This window comes from Eretmochelys imbricata, chromosome 9, assembly GCF_965152235.1.
Source record: "Eretmochelys imbricata isolate rEreImb1 chromosome 9, rEreImb1.hap1, whole genome shotgun sequence".
NCBI lineage: Eukaryota > Metazoa > Chordata > Testudines > Cheloniidae > Eretmochelys > Eretmochelys imbricata.
In genome coordinates this window covers 36,166,333-36,183,367 of record NC_135580.1, presented here as the reverse complement: position 1 = coordinate 36,183,367, position 17,035 = coordinate 36,166,333, and the positions used below count along the sequence as shown (strand labels likewise).

Sequence of the window (17,035 nt, the reverse complement as noted above, 5' to 3'; positions counted from 1 at the left end):
ATTTCATTAGCTATTACATTGTAATTATACTGGTTCTGTAGGTTAAAATATCTGTAGAAAGGTCACAATTTAATATTAAACTTGGTATGACATTTCTTAAAGGTTGGCTAAGATACTGTGGAGGGATGGCTCACCTGTTTGGTCAGAGATACAGGGCCAGCTCCTCAGCTGGTATAAGTCAGCATAGTTTCATTAGCTTCAGAGCAGCTATGCCAGTTTACGCCAGCTGAGAATCTGGCCCCAAACCTTGCAAAGTGTTAAGAGAGTCATACTATGGGATCTGTGTAGGTAGATGTAAAAATTAATCCGAGTGAGTAAAGTTTCCCCACATCTATTAAATGGAGACCAGACATACATCTACAAATCTTGGCAGGTTTGGTAGGAATATGAGAATGGAAGGCTGATGTATCACACTGTCATTCTAATGTATAGTGTAATTACAGTCACTTGCAAATATCTATAGTGCACCAAATGAGACCAATGCCAGAGAGAAATCCTGGCACAAACCTGAGTCAGCAACCTGAAGAGTGCATACAATTCTGTTATTAAATAAAGTAATCAGAGTTTCAATTGCACAAATGACAACATGACACATATGCAATTGTCATATTTTGGTTGAGTGAATGAATATGTAAAAATCACACTGTGGCCATCTGTAACTGCTTTAAATTATAATAATTCAAAAGGGAAAATTTCCACAATAAAATGTGAACACAGTTAATGCAAGAAAATAAATAAGTGGAAAATACATTTTCAACCCAAGATTTTTGCAATTTATCCTAGTCAAAACATTTTTTGTGTGGTGTGATGTGTGTCTTGTGGAAATATCTATTTTCAAGCTACAAAATTAGAAATAGATTTTGTTGGATCAAATTCTTTGTTATATCAGTGTTTGTTATACTTCATTGTTCTTATGCCACTGGGAGTATGGCAATAGATTTACTCTGGATTTACACTGGCATAAATGCGAGCAGAACGTGACCTACTGAACCAAATTCAACCCTGGCATAACACCAGTGCTGTCAATGTGTTTATGAATGTAGTGAATTTGGACTAATGTGTTTCTGCTACACCGTGTCATCTGCCATGTTCTCATTAACGATGGAGAAGTTTAAGAAGAGCCAATAATTAGACCACAACATATTTCAGAGTGGAAAAGAAGTCTGTAGTTTGAGGCCCCAAAGTAGGATTCTCAAATTAAGCAGGGGAGCACCAATCTCACCTGTGGGTCCTGTTCCGGTGGGTGTGCTCAGACCATGCCTAACACCTGTGAGCTGCCAGGCCCCCCCCCCCGCCCCACCATCAGGAGGGCCAGAGGCAGGCAACCAATAGGTGGAGGGGCAGCAGACTGCCTTAGTGATCAAAAGACACTGGGGGGCACAGGGAGCGAGCACAAGAGAGATATCAAGCATCAGCAGCAGGGAGGGATGTTTTTGGTTACTAGGACATGGACTACTTAAGTGGCTGACCTGGCTTAGATGCCTAATTCCAGGAGAGGATTTGTGGCTGAGGATCCTGAGGCACTTAAGCCCCTCTCCTTGGCATTTCTCTCCTTGCGAGCTTAGGAAGCTCCCCTTTCAGCTGATTGGCTTCATAAAATCGCTTCTCAAGGCAGGTAACACTTCACACGCTCTACCTGGGGAGCCTGTCACCCAGACTGGAGCTGAGTTTGCTTACTAACGACCTGATCCAGAAAGGTGCCAAGAGATTTCACATCCCACTTAGCTCGATGGGTGTGAGGGTTTAGGGATGCTGATGAAGGGCTCGATCACTAGACTCGGCTCACAGTGGGGTTATTGCAGAGTAGTGCTGTGCTGGTGGGAGTTCTTGACTGAGTCACCATGCTTCTCAAGCTAACCAATGCACTGGAACAATGCAGCCCCTGCACATGTCGTCGTCCCCGTCCCCCCCCCGGTGACCAGCCAGCTCTGCCTCTGCCACCCCCGCCCCATGCCTGCAGGGAGTAGTCCCTGTGCAAAGGAGTCTCAGTTTCTTCTCCTGCCACACTAGTGGTACAGCAGTGGGAATGAGCTAGGAAGGAGAGAGTTAAGAAAGAAATAGCTTAGGTTTGGCTCCTAGCCTGCATATACCTCCATTGTACCTTCCCTTATATGCTGAAACTGTTCTGCCAAACCAACAGACAACTATTCATGTAATTTTGATGAATGGTCCTGTGGCCATATAAATTTGTTAAATATTGATGTGCATCCTTGAACTGGGTACAGTACAGCAGAACAAATTATCTTCCTTTTCCTTGAACAAGTAAACCCCTCTCCTTACTTTACTGGAGAGCAACCAAACTGTCTGCCAATAAAATATAAATGAGTGCTTCTAATAGCTCAGCTTCGTTGTTCTTTTGCCTCCCTCCCCACTTCTTCATCTCCGAACCTCTATAATTATAGAATCACCACCTCCATCTGCCCTGGGGATGGCGACAGTTCCCCCTTGGGGCTCCACAGCTCCAAGTCAGGTAGGAGTATACCCATTCCAAACCCATTCCATGTGCATTACAACTACCCCTGATTGTCCTGGACAGCCCCTCAACTAGAAAGCTGTCAAGTGGGGCGAGGGGGAAGCTGCTGCTCCCCAATTGCTTCTGTAGGGCCTCCATTTAGTGCTCTACCATTCCTGAAACAAAATGGCAGGACAGAAGCTATAGAAGAAAAGTGCTTCTACCTCTAGCAGACCTTACTCCTTTGAGCAAGGTTCCATTCCCCACTTGGTGCATATACTACGAACACAATGGGGAGCAGTGCCTGAGGTGCTACTGGACCCCACTGAGCAGTGCTCTCTGGACAGCAATAAATTGAGAAGTAGGACAAAGGAGCAGAGACCAAAACAGAAAAGGAGGAAGAAAGGAATCAAAGAAAAATAGAGACAGAGGGGAGGGAGAACAATACAGGAAGGGAGAAAACCAAGGCAGAAGGCAGGAATCTAGGTGTCAGGTATCACAGGGTGACTGGCCCCTTTAAGGGGAGACGTGGCCAGCCCTACCTCTGAGAGCAGATCCTAGAAAGGGACTGGTACTGTCAGGGAGTCAGCCTGGGCGCTGAGTGCTCTAACCCAGGGACAGAAAGACTCTCAAAGCCCAGAAAGGGGCTAAGAACAGGGCCCAGAGGATGGGCTGAAGAGAAGCCGCTGAAGGGCAAAGGAACTTTTTTGTTTGTTGGGATCTTTCAACTGGATTTTTATTACCCTAGAAAGGGTTAAGTTTTGTTTGTGACTTGGCTGGAGGACTAAGCGACATCTCCAGTACAGGCCTGTAGAAAGTGGATGAGATGCACATTTGAGAAGGAAACAGGCAGGGAACATCTGCAGTGCCACACTTGGCCAGCAGGGGGGTACTCCAGGACTGGCACATCCCCATGACACCTGGGAAGAGGAGAAGGCAACAAAGAAAGCAGGGAATAGTCCCAAAGGAGAGATGAGGAAGTGAGAGAGAGTAGAACGTGCAGATGTACTATGGAAAGAAAATGGACAGGAAGCAACCAGGAGAAGAGGTAGAGGTCATGAGGCTAAGCGTTACAAGAGAGGGGATCCAACAATAAACACATTATTGTCATTAATTATTACTGAAAAGACAAAATAAATAAAACCTCCAGCTTTCTAATGCCTGCTGAGAATGCTAACAATGCAAGTGCTTCCAAGGCATTCTCCCCCTCCACCACCACCAAGACATAGGCACTGGGGCTACTAGGAGCTTGTGCAACTCCCAGATCTTTGGCCAATGTTTCTCAAAACTCGACAGGTGTAATCACAGGGACAGAGTTCCAGTCTTGGATACCTACATGTAGGGTCTTAAATCTGTATTTAGGCTCCTATAGTACGTATTCAATTCCCATTTCAGAGAAGAATTAGCTTTTTAAAAGTCTCCTGAAAGAATTTTAACTTTCAAACCTCTCTTAGAATATTTAGCACAAAATTGCTCAGAGTGGGTCTGCTCCTGCATTATTGTCATAAACTGACATTGTTCTTGATGCTTTCTAGCAACTTCAGCAGGTGTGTGAGTGATAGATGCTACCACACGAGTATTTAATGGGAACATGACTTTAATTCATTTCCATAAATAAAGGGAAATAGGACAAAACAGAATTGATTAAAGCCACCAGGATCAGCCAGGGGCATGGATGAAGTAGAAAGTATTAGTTTGAAACTGAAAATGTGGCTCATAATAAAAGTACACGAATCCAAAAGCAGGGTGAGCTGTAAGATGTTGTTAGAAATGTTATATAAAAATAATCAATATACATACCTCACTGACCAAGCAAATGGCATACGGTATTTCCCCAGCTTGCCGCAGAACTGTTTGTTGGATTTTAACACTTTTTGTGCACACTAGGTAAAGAAAAATAAATACCATTGGTATCATCAATGTCATCATCACAGTTTTTGAAACAAGGTGTGTACCTATGCGTACCGGAAATGCAATTTAGGTGGTGTTTATCTGAAGGGTTAACAAAATCAGACCAGAGTGGTGGAGCGTCATCATGGGAAAAGTTTACTAGGGAAAAGTTGCACTCTGCTGGAGGTCCACAGGGGGTGGCGCTGGCCCTGGGAGGAGGTGAGAACAGGGTAACAGGGATGCACTGTTTAAGTACATCCTCTGAGCAACCTCTGCTGGGGGGTCTTTTATGGAGCCCCTGAAGAAATTTAGTCTTCCCTTCCCTTTGGTGGAAGCCACTGGGAAAGGGAAGCAGTGGAAATACTACATGTTCTTCCTGCAAATTAATCCCTTCCATGGTACCACGGCTCTCTTGTTTAAATTAACTGAATGGTAAGATTGATATTCTGGTCTCAGAGCTGGGATATCATAGTGCAGCCAGCAGATGTCAACCTCGATTCTGTCTTGCCTTACAATTTCCGCAACCCCGTTAAAATCAATGGGGTTTCATGCGGCCTAAGTCAAGACAGAATTCGGCCTTTCAGTGTAGTGTCTGCAAAGCATTTTGAGTGCATATAAATCCAAGTAGCAGATCAACCCTGGAGTTTAAAATTGTTCAGGCACACCAACAGAGGAAATATTTTTTGTTGAAATAGTTAAAAAAATACATGTCAGGAAAATGTGTACCATGGCAGGTACCTTTACGCGTTTACAATTTCAATCTCTCTCTCCCAGTTCATTGAAATTAAATTTTCTGAAACCTCTAAAGTGGGGACCTCAAATCTGCTGCGGCACTCTGTGCAACACACTCAAGTCCTAATCATTATGTAGAGTCAAGATATCAGAGTGGTAAATATCTCCTTAGCATACAGAGCCCTTCTTAAACCCTTATGTGAAGGAAGGGCAAGTGTGAACTGGCCACACAGCGTATGTCTACATTGCAGCAGGGAGGTATGCCAGTGCCATAATATCCACACTGCTATTCTTAGACACTTGGTGCCAGCTGAGCTAGCTTGAATCTGTCTACCCCTGCTGGGCATCACACCTCTCAGATGCAGTGTACACGTACCCACAAAGAAGCCTCTGCACCCCATGTGCACCATGGAAGTAGGCTGTACACCTGCCTGCTTGGGACTGTAGCGGGAGACTAGCTAGGATACGATGTTCCAAAATCACTTTATAATGGAAGCAGTCATCCTTTTAGCCCATTGCAGCATTGGTAATGTAGTCATGCTGCCTGCCTTTAGATTGCAGCATGTGGACGGCTGGAACCAAACACCCACCTAAGTCCCCTCTCAAAGGGCAGTTACTTATGCTTTGTATGGGGCTGGGGGCATTGAAATTCACTCAGCTAGAATAATACCAGCACAAGTAGTAGACAACAAATAGATTATAATCACACAGTATTTCATCTAGAATGCATATTTACCAACTCAGTTCTATTGCCAGATGTCCTGATGCAAACTACATCTACTATATTAAGTTTATTCTTGCATTACATGTTTAAGGGCTTCATCTTACTTCCACTGAAGTCAAGAGGAATATTGCTACTGACTTCAATAGGAGAGGATCCTAAGTGAGCCTGTACAATTAAGCATCCATAAACTCATAAGCCTTGCAAATATAGTGTGCAGTGTTTTCCACCCACAACATTTACACGAACAATCAAAGAGGCAATTTATGTTTATACTGCATTACCTTATTAGAGTCTGGATTCTTAATGTAAGGTTCAGCACTGCTGGCAATATTTCCCATGAGCACCTTTTCTATTCTTGCCACCAAAACAATCTCAGAATGGGGGTTACTTATGGAGAAAAGAGCCTATGAATAAAAAAGAGTATAGTTAATAAGCATATAACAATTCTGTAACAAGTGGAGACATTGTCAATGCCCCCAGTTGGTGGAAAGGAAGTTCCTGTTTGAGCCTAAGTGAACCTAGAGGGCTTCTGTGTTGGTGGATCTTGCACTTTCTCCTAGTCCCCTTAATGGGGATGTCACCGGGACTTCACTTCCTTAGGCCAACTTAGGTTTATTTGTTTGGACTCACAGGGCCAAATACAGAGGTGATGTGTAAATGTTAGATCATTTACACAAACTGAAGCCCTTTATGGTTCATTAGTCTCTCTTAGAGTTACTCACATACATATGTTCTCTCATAGTTCAAAGCAACCACAGAGTCACATCACAACGAACAGTAAACACAACACACAGGAGTCACTGGCCAGCAATCTTCCTCCTCATTTTTCAGTCTTCACACAGAAGTGTGCCATACTGCATCTCATCCAGTCAACCACCTTGTCGAACCAACTTGCTGTGGGTGCCCTCTGCCCCTTGCACCTGGCACCAATCCCTGCAAAACTTATCTGGCCCATATGTCTCACAGCTCAAGTTTTCTTTGTCTGGTCATCTTGATAGTATCCTTGACGGTATCACTCCAGTTATGCTGTAAATTTGAGGGATCACCTCCTCATTAGTCGCGTATGAGGTATAGCTAATGCTCAGCAATCACCTGTAGTTTTCCAATTACAAGGCGGAAAGCTTCTTAATGTCCTGGCTCCTTAGCGTCAATGTGTCACATACATACAGCGAGATGCTGAAGACAAGAGACTATAGCAATTTCATTTTGCACTTCATGGTAATACCTTTGCTTCTCCAAATGTGGCTGCATGTCACTAGGGCAGCAGGAGTGACTCCAATTTTATGTCAGACCTCTAAGTGATGTTTAGCATCCTTTGTGGTCAAGCTACCCAGGTATTTGAAGTGCTCAACACACTCCAATGTCTCTTCAAATTTGGGTAGAAATATCTTCAACTTTTCAACCGTCTTTGTCTTTCCATGTGATATCTTTAGACCTAACAGTCTCGGCTTCCATCTCTACTCTTTCGAGCAATATTTGCACCTCTTATTCCGATGATCCAATCTGCTCAACATCACCAGCAAACCACAGATGACTAATTTTTCATCCATCAATGGGTACACCATCTTGTAGGTTTCCATCAGTGGCTCTCAAAATTTCTTCTAGACAATCATTGAAGAGGGTCGGTTATAGCATGCAGGCTCATCTGAGACTTATCCTCAAGTCACTGAGTGTACGTAAACAGCACTAAGGAAGTCTAACTGAACTTAAAGGGAAGTCGAATTAATGCCTCACTTTTAAATTTCTTTGGAATCCCAGAAAGGGCTCATATTGACTGGTTATCTGTTTTGTGATATGTACACATATGTAAGATGAGAATATTGAATATGATACCAGAGTGATATATTTTCAATACAAGAAATCAGATCATTTGTATTTTTCATCATGATTCTCCTTTTGCTTTACATACAGAGGAATCTGTATTTCTGGATGTTAAAATAGCAGAGCTGATTTCAAACAAAAATGTAACTAAAATTAAAACTATTCACTGGAAAATATCAATTTTGAGGATTATGTTTGATTCTCCGATTAGAAAATTTGAAATAAAAATGTTGTTTCAAATCACCATTAAAATAAAATGACATGTTTTGTTTCATTTTAATTTAAAATATTGTTTTGTTTCAGTTTGGGAAATAAAAAAAAATCTATTTTCAGTTTTTGGAAAACAGTAAAAAAGCTTGAAAATCGGTGCTTTCCCCACTTTTACACACTTCTTTACCTTCTCCCCTGTATCCCATTGGACAAAGGAGGGAAAAGTACAAAAGCGAGAGAAAGGATAAAAATAAATTAATTTAAAAAACAAAAAATGAAAGCTGAAATTTTTCAGTTTCTAGAAATAAAAACTTAATGAAATGATATTTTAAGTTGAAACAAAATGAAAAATGTTGTATCACTCTGACATTTGAAAACTAAATGAAAGTTTTCATTTTGAAATGTCGTTTTGATACGAAGTAAAATTAACATTCTTCTTTCACGTCATTTTGAAAATTCCTTTAGAAAACCCACCACTTTTTGGTTGAAAATTTTTGAAAGGAGATTTTTCTTACAGAATTTTCTCTGGCAAAAAATTGAGTTTCTGACCATCTCTACTGGGGCAGCCCTATGATATCTCAGGTAACCAGGGAGCTTTCTTTCCATTAAAAATTGCCTCTAATGAGATAGCATAGATGCCTATTTTTTTAAGAAATTTGGTCACAGCCATACAACGGACTCATTAGTATGCAGTTTAATACCTGAGTGTAATCGTATCTTCAACTGAAATTATAAGGAAATTCTGGAGTCAAAATGTGATACATCATGTTAGAATTTGGCCCGACGATAAAGCCAAACATCCTTTTGCAAAAAGATGAATTACAGAACTTACTGAAGAGATGGTCCCATTACCATACAATCTTAGGACCCAGTTCAGGAAAACATCCCTATTCAGGAAATCCCCCAAGCACATGCTTAAGTGATTTCCTGAATCAAAGCCTAAAAACAGATGTAACATAAATTAATAATATGGAAAAGAAAACTGGTATGGAGAGTAAATGGAGGACAAGAGTGACAATAACAAGACTGTGTCATAACTTAGAGAGTAATGCAGACATCTAGATGAGATTTTAAATTGTGATTTTGTTTGGCTGGTTTGGGAGAGGTCAATGATTGAGCCCAAAGAGTTAGCATAAAAATGGCTGCACACTTCATGGGTTTCTCTAGATGACAGATACTGATAGTTTCAAAGGAGCCATTAGAGCCCAGTTTAGGATGTGCACAGTGCATATGGAACACAAGTATCATTAGTGGTGTGAACAGTCCCATTTAAACATCAGTGAGACACATCATGCATCAAGTACCTGTTTTGGATACTTCAACCAAGTCTCTGGAAATCCCTTGACCAGTGGTTCTTTTGCTTCACTTGTGTCCATTGTTTCAATATTGCCATTTTCCAGTGAAGACAAGGAACCTAAAACCATCTGTGTAACAAGTGTGTGGTTCAGATCCACATGAAAATCAGCAGAGATTTTCCTGTTGTCCCTGATATCAAACAGAGCCACGCTCACAAAAAAAGGCTCAATCTAGAGACAAAAATCAGAAACAGCTTGATTAAAATATAATACTATCAGAACACAAGAGGTTTAAAACCTATCAGTTCTATGTCCAATGTGCCAGACTGTGCAGCCACCAGAGGATGTAGGGTGCAAGAAATTTCTCCCACCTTTGCACCACTGTGCAGGTGCAGTACATGTTTTTAGTCCTTGAACTCCAGGGCTGCAACTCTAGCTCTGCCTGCAGGGTTAGACTACCCAGAAAGGACTGGGAGAGGTCAGGCATAGTGATAGCTCTGCCTGCACTTCATGTTAGCTAGCAGAGCTAGAATCACAAAGGGCAAAACAAACACAGCACTGTTCTGGGAGGACGTTGCAGCACTCATGCTCTCCTTGATTTTGCTCTTTATAGCAGTGTTTCTCAAACTTTTGTACTGGTGACCACTTTCACATAGCAAGCCTCTAAGTGCGACCCCCCCCCCGCCGCTTATAAATTAAAAAAACACTTCTTTATATATTTAACACCATTATAAATGTCGGAGGCAAAGCAGAGTTTGGGGTGGCGGCTGACAGCTCACAACCCCCTGAGGAGTCCCGACCCCCAGTTTGAGAACCCCTGCTTTATAGCATCCCTTTGCAATTGTGCATGCAGTAACAACAATAAAGAACTTTGCTGACACAACGTTGCCATTTTCTCACCAGTCCTGCAATATTTGGTGTTTTTTTTAAAGCACCTGCTCCTAGAATTCAGTGATTAGGTCAAAATCTCAGCTTTCATTTTTTTAAAAAGTGTTTAGCTTCATGGTTGCAGAGAAAAGCATGAAAACATGAACCCTGTGGTTCAAAAAACAGACCAAACATTTATCTCATTGGATTTTTAAACCAGTTTCATGAGTCTGGGGGGCCTGACTCATGATTTCTGAAAACTTGGGTTTGACAGTACAGTTGGCAGCTAAATCGGAAATGTGAATGAGAAATATGCAGACCAGCTAGTTCACAGATAAGGGTTAAGGTTACCAAACGGATCCCTTGAGAAACACATTTCACAAATGTCCTGACACAAAAGGCTTGGCTGCAGTCATTACAGTTTACAGCTGCTTTGCATTGCTCTGTGGAACAGGACCCTTAATGAAATTATGGATGCAGGGTGCATTAGCAGATAATCCATTCTATGCTTTCGTAGTTCTGGACTATTGCATTTCCTTGCTACAATCATCATTACTTTACTTCCCCAGCTCCTTCATTCTGCTGTAAAAGTACTGACCACCATATGCTGATTATGCACCCAGTCTAGTGGTGATCTGCAAATGAAAAATCAATGTCTCATATGTAATGGATGGAAGCTGAATTGCCAGAACATGGGATTTGATGAAATATTTGAAATTCTCCCACTTAAAGCAGAAGTTAACAAGATCCAGGGATTGTGCATTGATGGTTTAGGTTTTCCCTCTTTCTTTTTTTTTTTTTTTTTACAAGAATAAGAGTGGGAGGAGGATATTACAGATTAAGTTTTGTGCCTCAATATTTATTGTGCTTTCATGGATTTATAAAGTCTGTAAGCACTTTAATCAATAAAATGAAAGTTTGTCTACTTTCATTTAGCTTGTATACAGGCCCAGTGCTATTTTCTATCCTAATGCAATAATAATCTTCCATCATCACAACAGATATACACATCTCCTAAAGTCAGAGTGAACTACTGGGTTATGGTCCCACTTTGTACAATGGAGGGAGCACATTAGCATTACAAAACACTGTGCTTTATCAGATAGAGTGTTGCCCGCTCTACATTGCTACCAATTTGTTGTGTGCTTATAGGACCTGATCCAAGGCCCATGGAAGTCAATGGGAGTCTTGATGCCAATGGGCTTTAGATCAGGGCCATAATGCAGAGTGAAGAAAAGGCTGACCGGGATCTTCACAGATTGTTTTCTATTGCACTTAGATCCACAAAGAATCAATACCTCCAAAATATTCTATTGCTACATTCAATACAATTATTAACCGCAGAACATTGGTCTAAGAACTCCCTGAGTACATGATTAAAGCCTAATGCATACACACAGGGAGAGGGAAGAGCAAGCTTGGAATATGGAAGAAGGAGCTTTCATTGCACCTCCTAATTGCAGCAGTAATGCAGATTTAAGCAGTCCCATCCTTGAGGAAAAGAGACATGCATATGCAGAGAAATATACATAGCTTACATTGGTTATAGGATCATTTTCGTTCTCAGTCACACAAGCCTGAAGATTCAAACTGAGGGATTTACAAGTTATCATGATCCTCTTTGCATCCTTTTCCTCAAATGGTTTGATCACTGAATCTGTTCCTGGAAACTCCTTTTTCTGAAGATTTGAGGCCTAGAATAAACAATTTGGGCTGATTATTTATGTGTAGTATACACAAAAAAAAAATCCAACATTATAAATAAGATTTCTATCTGCACTATTGACTACTGCAGTATCTGAACACCTCACAAACATGAATAATCTATCCCCATATAACCCCTATAAGGAAGGAGAGTATTATTACTCCCAATTTACAGATTAAGAGCTGAGGGAAAGAGGTTGCCTACGGTCACATAGGGTGTCTGTGGCAGAGCTGAGAATTGAATTTACATCCCCTGAATTCCAGTCCAGCACCTTGGTGTCAACTTCTTGTAATTTGAAAAACAGAGACCAATTTGAATTATTTCCCTGTTTAGATGAATGTAGACAAAACACTACAGAATGTAACTCCAAAGACATCTGTGTAGTAGATTTCAGACTTCTATCACCCTATATTTCAGTTGACTTGAATGAGGGGTGTCCTGACTACAGCTTTAGGCAAGGTTTTTATTTCTCAACAACATAAAGATGACTTAGAGACTAAAAAATTTATTTGAGCATAAGCTTTCGTGAGCTACAGCTCACTTCATCAGATGCATGCATGCATGAAGTGAGCTGTAGCTCACGAAAGCTTATGCTCAAATAAATTTGTTAGTCTCTAAGGTGCCACAAGTACTCCTTTTCTTTTTGCAGATACAGACTAACACGGCTGCTACTCTGAAACCTGTCATAAAGATGATTGTTTTTCCAGTCTTGTTCCCCATTAACCACTGGCAAAACATCCATTCAATGAGAGAAGTAACAAGCCCTGAATCCTGAAGTTTAATGTCTATTAAGCTACTAAAGATGTTCAAATAAATTAAAACCAACCTGAACCTTCCAAATCCCCAGCTAAGCTACTTAAGTAGCTTTGGTGAACTTTTCTTCCCATTGCTTATCTTTTCCGTATGCATCTTTGCAGTAAAAGCCAAAGTAGGGAATAACCATGAAAAATGCTATTCTTGTAGTATTTCCAGACCATGAGGAAGTACCAGGAATCTTGAGATAGCCTGTTCTTGTGAGATTTCCAGTCCAGTTTGGGAGATTCAGGAGGTTGAGACATAGTTCAGAGAAGGAACTAAACTTTGGTATTCTTATTCCGGCTGAACCAAGCTTTGGTCCCAGTGCAGTTTCTTCTTGAAGTCAATAATATTTTGCCACTGACTTCAAGTGAAAGCAAAATTGAAACCTTTTTGAGAATCACCCACTGCTAGGTTTTAATGCCACTCATCTAAAAAGCAGATCAGCTATAAATAATGCTACATAATCAACAAATCAGCAGCAGCCATTGCCAAGATGGGTAGCTCAAACACTGTTTGTGAGGAGAAGATGCAACATTCCAAATAGTGTTCAACACAGATGTGGAATTCTGTTGCATAGGTAAGTACCCAACCTGCCTGCTGACCTCTAAACAACCCTTGTGTTTTTTTGGTAACCAAGTCAGTTTGGGCCTCTTTATCTTCAATACCGTTAGAAACTAAAACAGGATTCTCACTTACAGTTATATCAGGATCTAAGGAGAACAGATTTAGTCGTTCCGTATTTCGAGAAGCTTTCACGGTTTCTTCTGTTTCCGCGATGTACTGTGGCAATAGTTAATAAATTAGTCTTCTGTATACAGACATTTTTTCCAGATACAGTTGGTAACACTTAGAAAAATTATTGATGCTTCATTTATAAAAATAATACTTTTTATTTTTATCAGTAGCTATCATCTGAGGAGCCCAAAGTGTCAAACTTTAATTAAACCTCACAACATCCCTGTAAGGTAGATGCATTTTATCTCAGTTTTACAGATAGGTAAACTAAGGTATGGAGAGGTTAAGCAGCTGGCCCAAGAATCACAGTGAAGGGACAGGAATAGAACCCAAACTTCTAACCATCAGTCTTCTGTGCCAATAAAGGCTGAATAATTTATCTAAAAACAAAACAGACATTTGGATTCCATTTTTTCAAACACGTGAATTCAGTGATACTTTAATATTATTTTGGAAATTTCAGGTCAATCTGTTTCATAAGCACATTACACAGTACGACCGGGATCAAATTTTACCCTCAGATTCATGTGCCACTCATAACTGAAGTAACTGGGGAGTGAGACACCCACATATCTGGGCAGAATTTGGTCCTTTATATGTATCATATTATCATCTACTTTAGACAAATTTGTCATGGTGATGTACATTAGAAAGTAGATCAGATAGATAATCATAACCCAGCTGCATTCATTTAAAATAGCTCGACATAATATTTTTATCATAGCTTTTTAGCCATTTGTTACCGTACATAACCAAAAAGTAGCCGCCATTCACTTTTTGTGTGTGTGTGTGTGTGTGTTCGTTTGTTTGTTTTTAAATTAGCTCATCTTGATGGAGAAGTCTATGCCAGAGTTTCAGAGAAAGAAGAAAAAAAAACCATACTCCTTTCTCCCCAGCACTACCGACAACTTTCAGTGAAATTAGATAAGACAACCACCAGTACACAGCCAATTTCCTTGGAACTCTGCAGGCAATACTGGAAATCTTGCCTCCTTGAGGGCAAAGTTTCCCAAAATGCAGTGATGCTGAATAGAGAAGAGAATGAATCATTCTTGAATAAATTGACTTCAAAGGAGCTATGCTGAATTACTTCAGGGGACAATATGGCCCGAAAACTCTTAGCATTACTTATGGTTGAAAGCTATTCTGTTTCAGATAAAGCTCCCAAGAGCTCTAATAGAAAATAACAGAACCACTTCCTCTTTTGCTTTGTCATGGCCTTAAAATACAAAATGACATGTGCTGGGGTTTAAAACCTCTCCTTATGTTAGTAATCATCTTACCAATTGTTTGGTACATGTGACCCATGCAGTAATTTATAACAGCACAGCATAGTAAAATGTCATGTTTATTACTTTTGCAAAGTCTGGGTGCAAGGTGTTCTCTGAAGAATCAGTCTCCTCTTGTGGGCAATCATAATTCTCCGAAACTTCTTCAGAATCTTAAAAAGAAAACCATTATTGAGAATGACTATAAGATTTGTATTACACCTGCAATTAACCTCCAGGTTTAAAATCCAGTTCACATCCTATTTATCTATTCCATATTTTGTCACTTTTAGCACAGCAAATTATCAAGATATACATATTCTGTAACTGTTTAACAGAGTGGTTTTATCACTGTGACCCTTGTCCTTCCCAACCCTATCTCCCACTATTGTTTGTTACTGCCTCTTATTTTGCCATAACTAAAATTGGATGTTATTCTTTACAGGGCAAAGGTCATGTCTGTATTTGTTTTCTGAAGCATCTAGCACATTTATGAGCACTGCATACACAATAAATAATAATGCCCCTACTGAAGGGGCCTTTTCACCTTTCTCCATCCCTCTTGAGGTAGCACAGGGGACTTACTATAATCTTATGGGCCAGATCCTCAGTTATTATAAACTGGTGTAACTCCAGTGATGGATTTACACCAGCTAGGGACCAAGTCCTAAGGCTCCAAAAACTCCAAGGGCTTGTCTGCTGTGGACAAATAAATCCAGAATGGGGAGCTGTAGAGAATCATTCTATGTAACTCTGCAATTCTCCAATTGTAGAAAATCCTTTTTTTATTTTTATTTCCCCTTGGTAGTTTAGCCAATTGTGGTGCACATGATATGAGTTACTACTAGAACTTACTAAAAGTTGGAATTTCCGTTCGGTGAGAAATTCCAAAAACCTTCAAAAATAAATTTGTTCTCTTTAGGAATGAAAAGTAGAATTTCCAAAATTTCCCACAAAAGAGAAATTCTGAGAAAAAATGTTTTGAAATAATCAAAACATTTCATTTTGACTTCAAAGGAGCTACGCTGAATTACTTTAGGGGAGAATATGGCCTGAAAACTCTTAGCGTTACTTATGGTTGAATGCAATTCTGTTTCAGATAAAGCTTCCAAGAGCTCTAATAGAAAATAACAGAACCACTTTTGCTTTGTCATGGCCTTAAAACACAAAATGACATGTGCTGGGTTTTTAAACCTCTCTTTGTGTTAGTAATCATCTTTCAAATTGTTTGGTACATGTGACCCACACAGTACTTTATACCAGCACAGCATAATAAAAATGTCATGTTTATTACTTTTGAAAAGTATAAATATATAAAATAAAAATGTAAAATGAAATGCTATCTGGGAGCCCAAGCACCAAGGCTCTCAGCTCAGCCGTGGCTCCCAGCTCCACTGCAGGAAACTGGGAAGCCCTGAAAGTTTCCAGGGCTTACAGAGGTCCCCTACTGTAGTGCTCTAGCCAGGTCTCCCATAGCTTACAGGTCCTGGCTCCACTGCAGGGAGCTTGGAAGTCCTAGAGTCCATGGCTCCAAAGCAGTCTGCATGGTGTGCTGCCCCAGAGCCATGGACCATGGAAGTCCTAGGTTCACAACTCTGACTGGCAGTCAACCAGGTAGGCTGCCAAATAGTGGGACAGTCAGCTGGCAGGTTTCCAACAGAAAACCTGCCTTTCCTCTGTTGGAAGATACATCACAATCAACTCACTCCCAGGGAACATTTTGATTTTGACTCCCAGTGCTATTTGTTACAGCCTCCAGCTACTGATCTGTGGCTTTTTAGCTCAAGCTGTAGCAGCTCATGCTTTTAGGTTCCTGGTTCAGTCTCTGGTATGAGAAGTGAAGAGGGTGGTCATCACGTAAGTGGGGACTTCAATGAAATTTGAACCCGTGGCCTTTGACACTTGGGACAAGGTTTCTTTGAGCTGAAAAAGAATGTAACCTACTGGTGAGTGTGTTATGCCTCTCCCTTCATGCCCAATATACAGGGGATATTAGTTGTTACCCACTCCCAGCTCTAGAGCTTTAGCTTATGCTTTTAAGTCTGAAAGTCCCTGGTTCAATCCCTGGTGTGTTGGCCAAGAGAGTCTTGTCACATAGTGAAAGGGCATTAATACACAAATTCATTCACAATTGCCAGAAATAAATGCTAGCACATTAATGCATTAAGCCTCCATCAAAATGGAAACTTATAACAGCTGGGATTTTGCATTTCTTCCAGAGGTAAAATAAATAAATAAAAGAGGAAAAAAAATGGTAAAATCGAAAACTAAACAAACAAACAAAAAAACACTGACCGACCTCTCCAAACTAAAATTCTTTAAAACTTTCAGACAATATCAGGACAGCAAGTCACAAAGTATACATACAAACACATTAAATGGAAGACCGATAGGCAAGACTCAATTTATATAGAACTACCTGTGCAAGGCTGTCACATGACTCACACTTCTTTACTGGGAGCTGTGATGCTTAAACTCCACATAGCCCTTTGAAAACTACCCCCAAGAGTTAACTGATACTTTCAGTGAATGTAAAAG

The 17,035-nt window shown here is 40.5% G+C and overlaps 1 protein-coding gene across 6 annotated transcripts in view; it reads right to left on the bottom strand.

Moving 5' to 3' along the window:
• The window catches only part of DOCK10 (dedicator of cytokinesis 10), a 252,846-nt gene that overhangs the window by 103,420 nt on the left and 132,391 nt on the right, over positions 1 to 17,035 (bottom strand). For all 6 annotated transcript variants that reach the window (XM_077827342.1, XM_077827346.1, XM_077827344.1 and 3 more), the window contains 6 exons: positions 14,585 to 14,670; positions 13,191 to 13,274; positions 11,530 to 11,685; positions 9,134 to 9,355; positions 6,080 to 6,202; positions 4,253 to 4,335 (listed from right to left, as the gene is read on the bottom strand). In XM_077827342.1, coding sequence (XP_077683468.1) covers positions 4,253 to 4,335; positions 6,080 to 6,202; positions 9,134 to 9,355; positions 11,530 to 11,685; positions 13,191 to 13,274; positions 14,585 to 14,670 — 754 coding nt within the window. The remainder of the gene's footprint in view (positions 1 to 4,252; positions 4,336 to 6,079; positions 6,203 to 9,133; positions 9,356 to 11,529; positions 11,686 to 13,190; positions 13,275 to 14,584; positions 14,671 to 17,035) is intronic.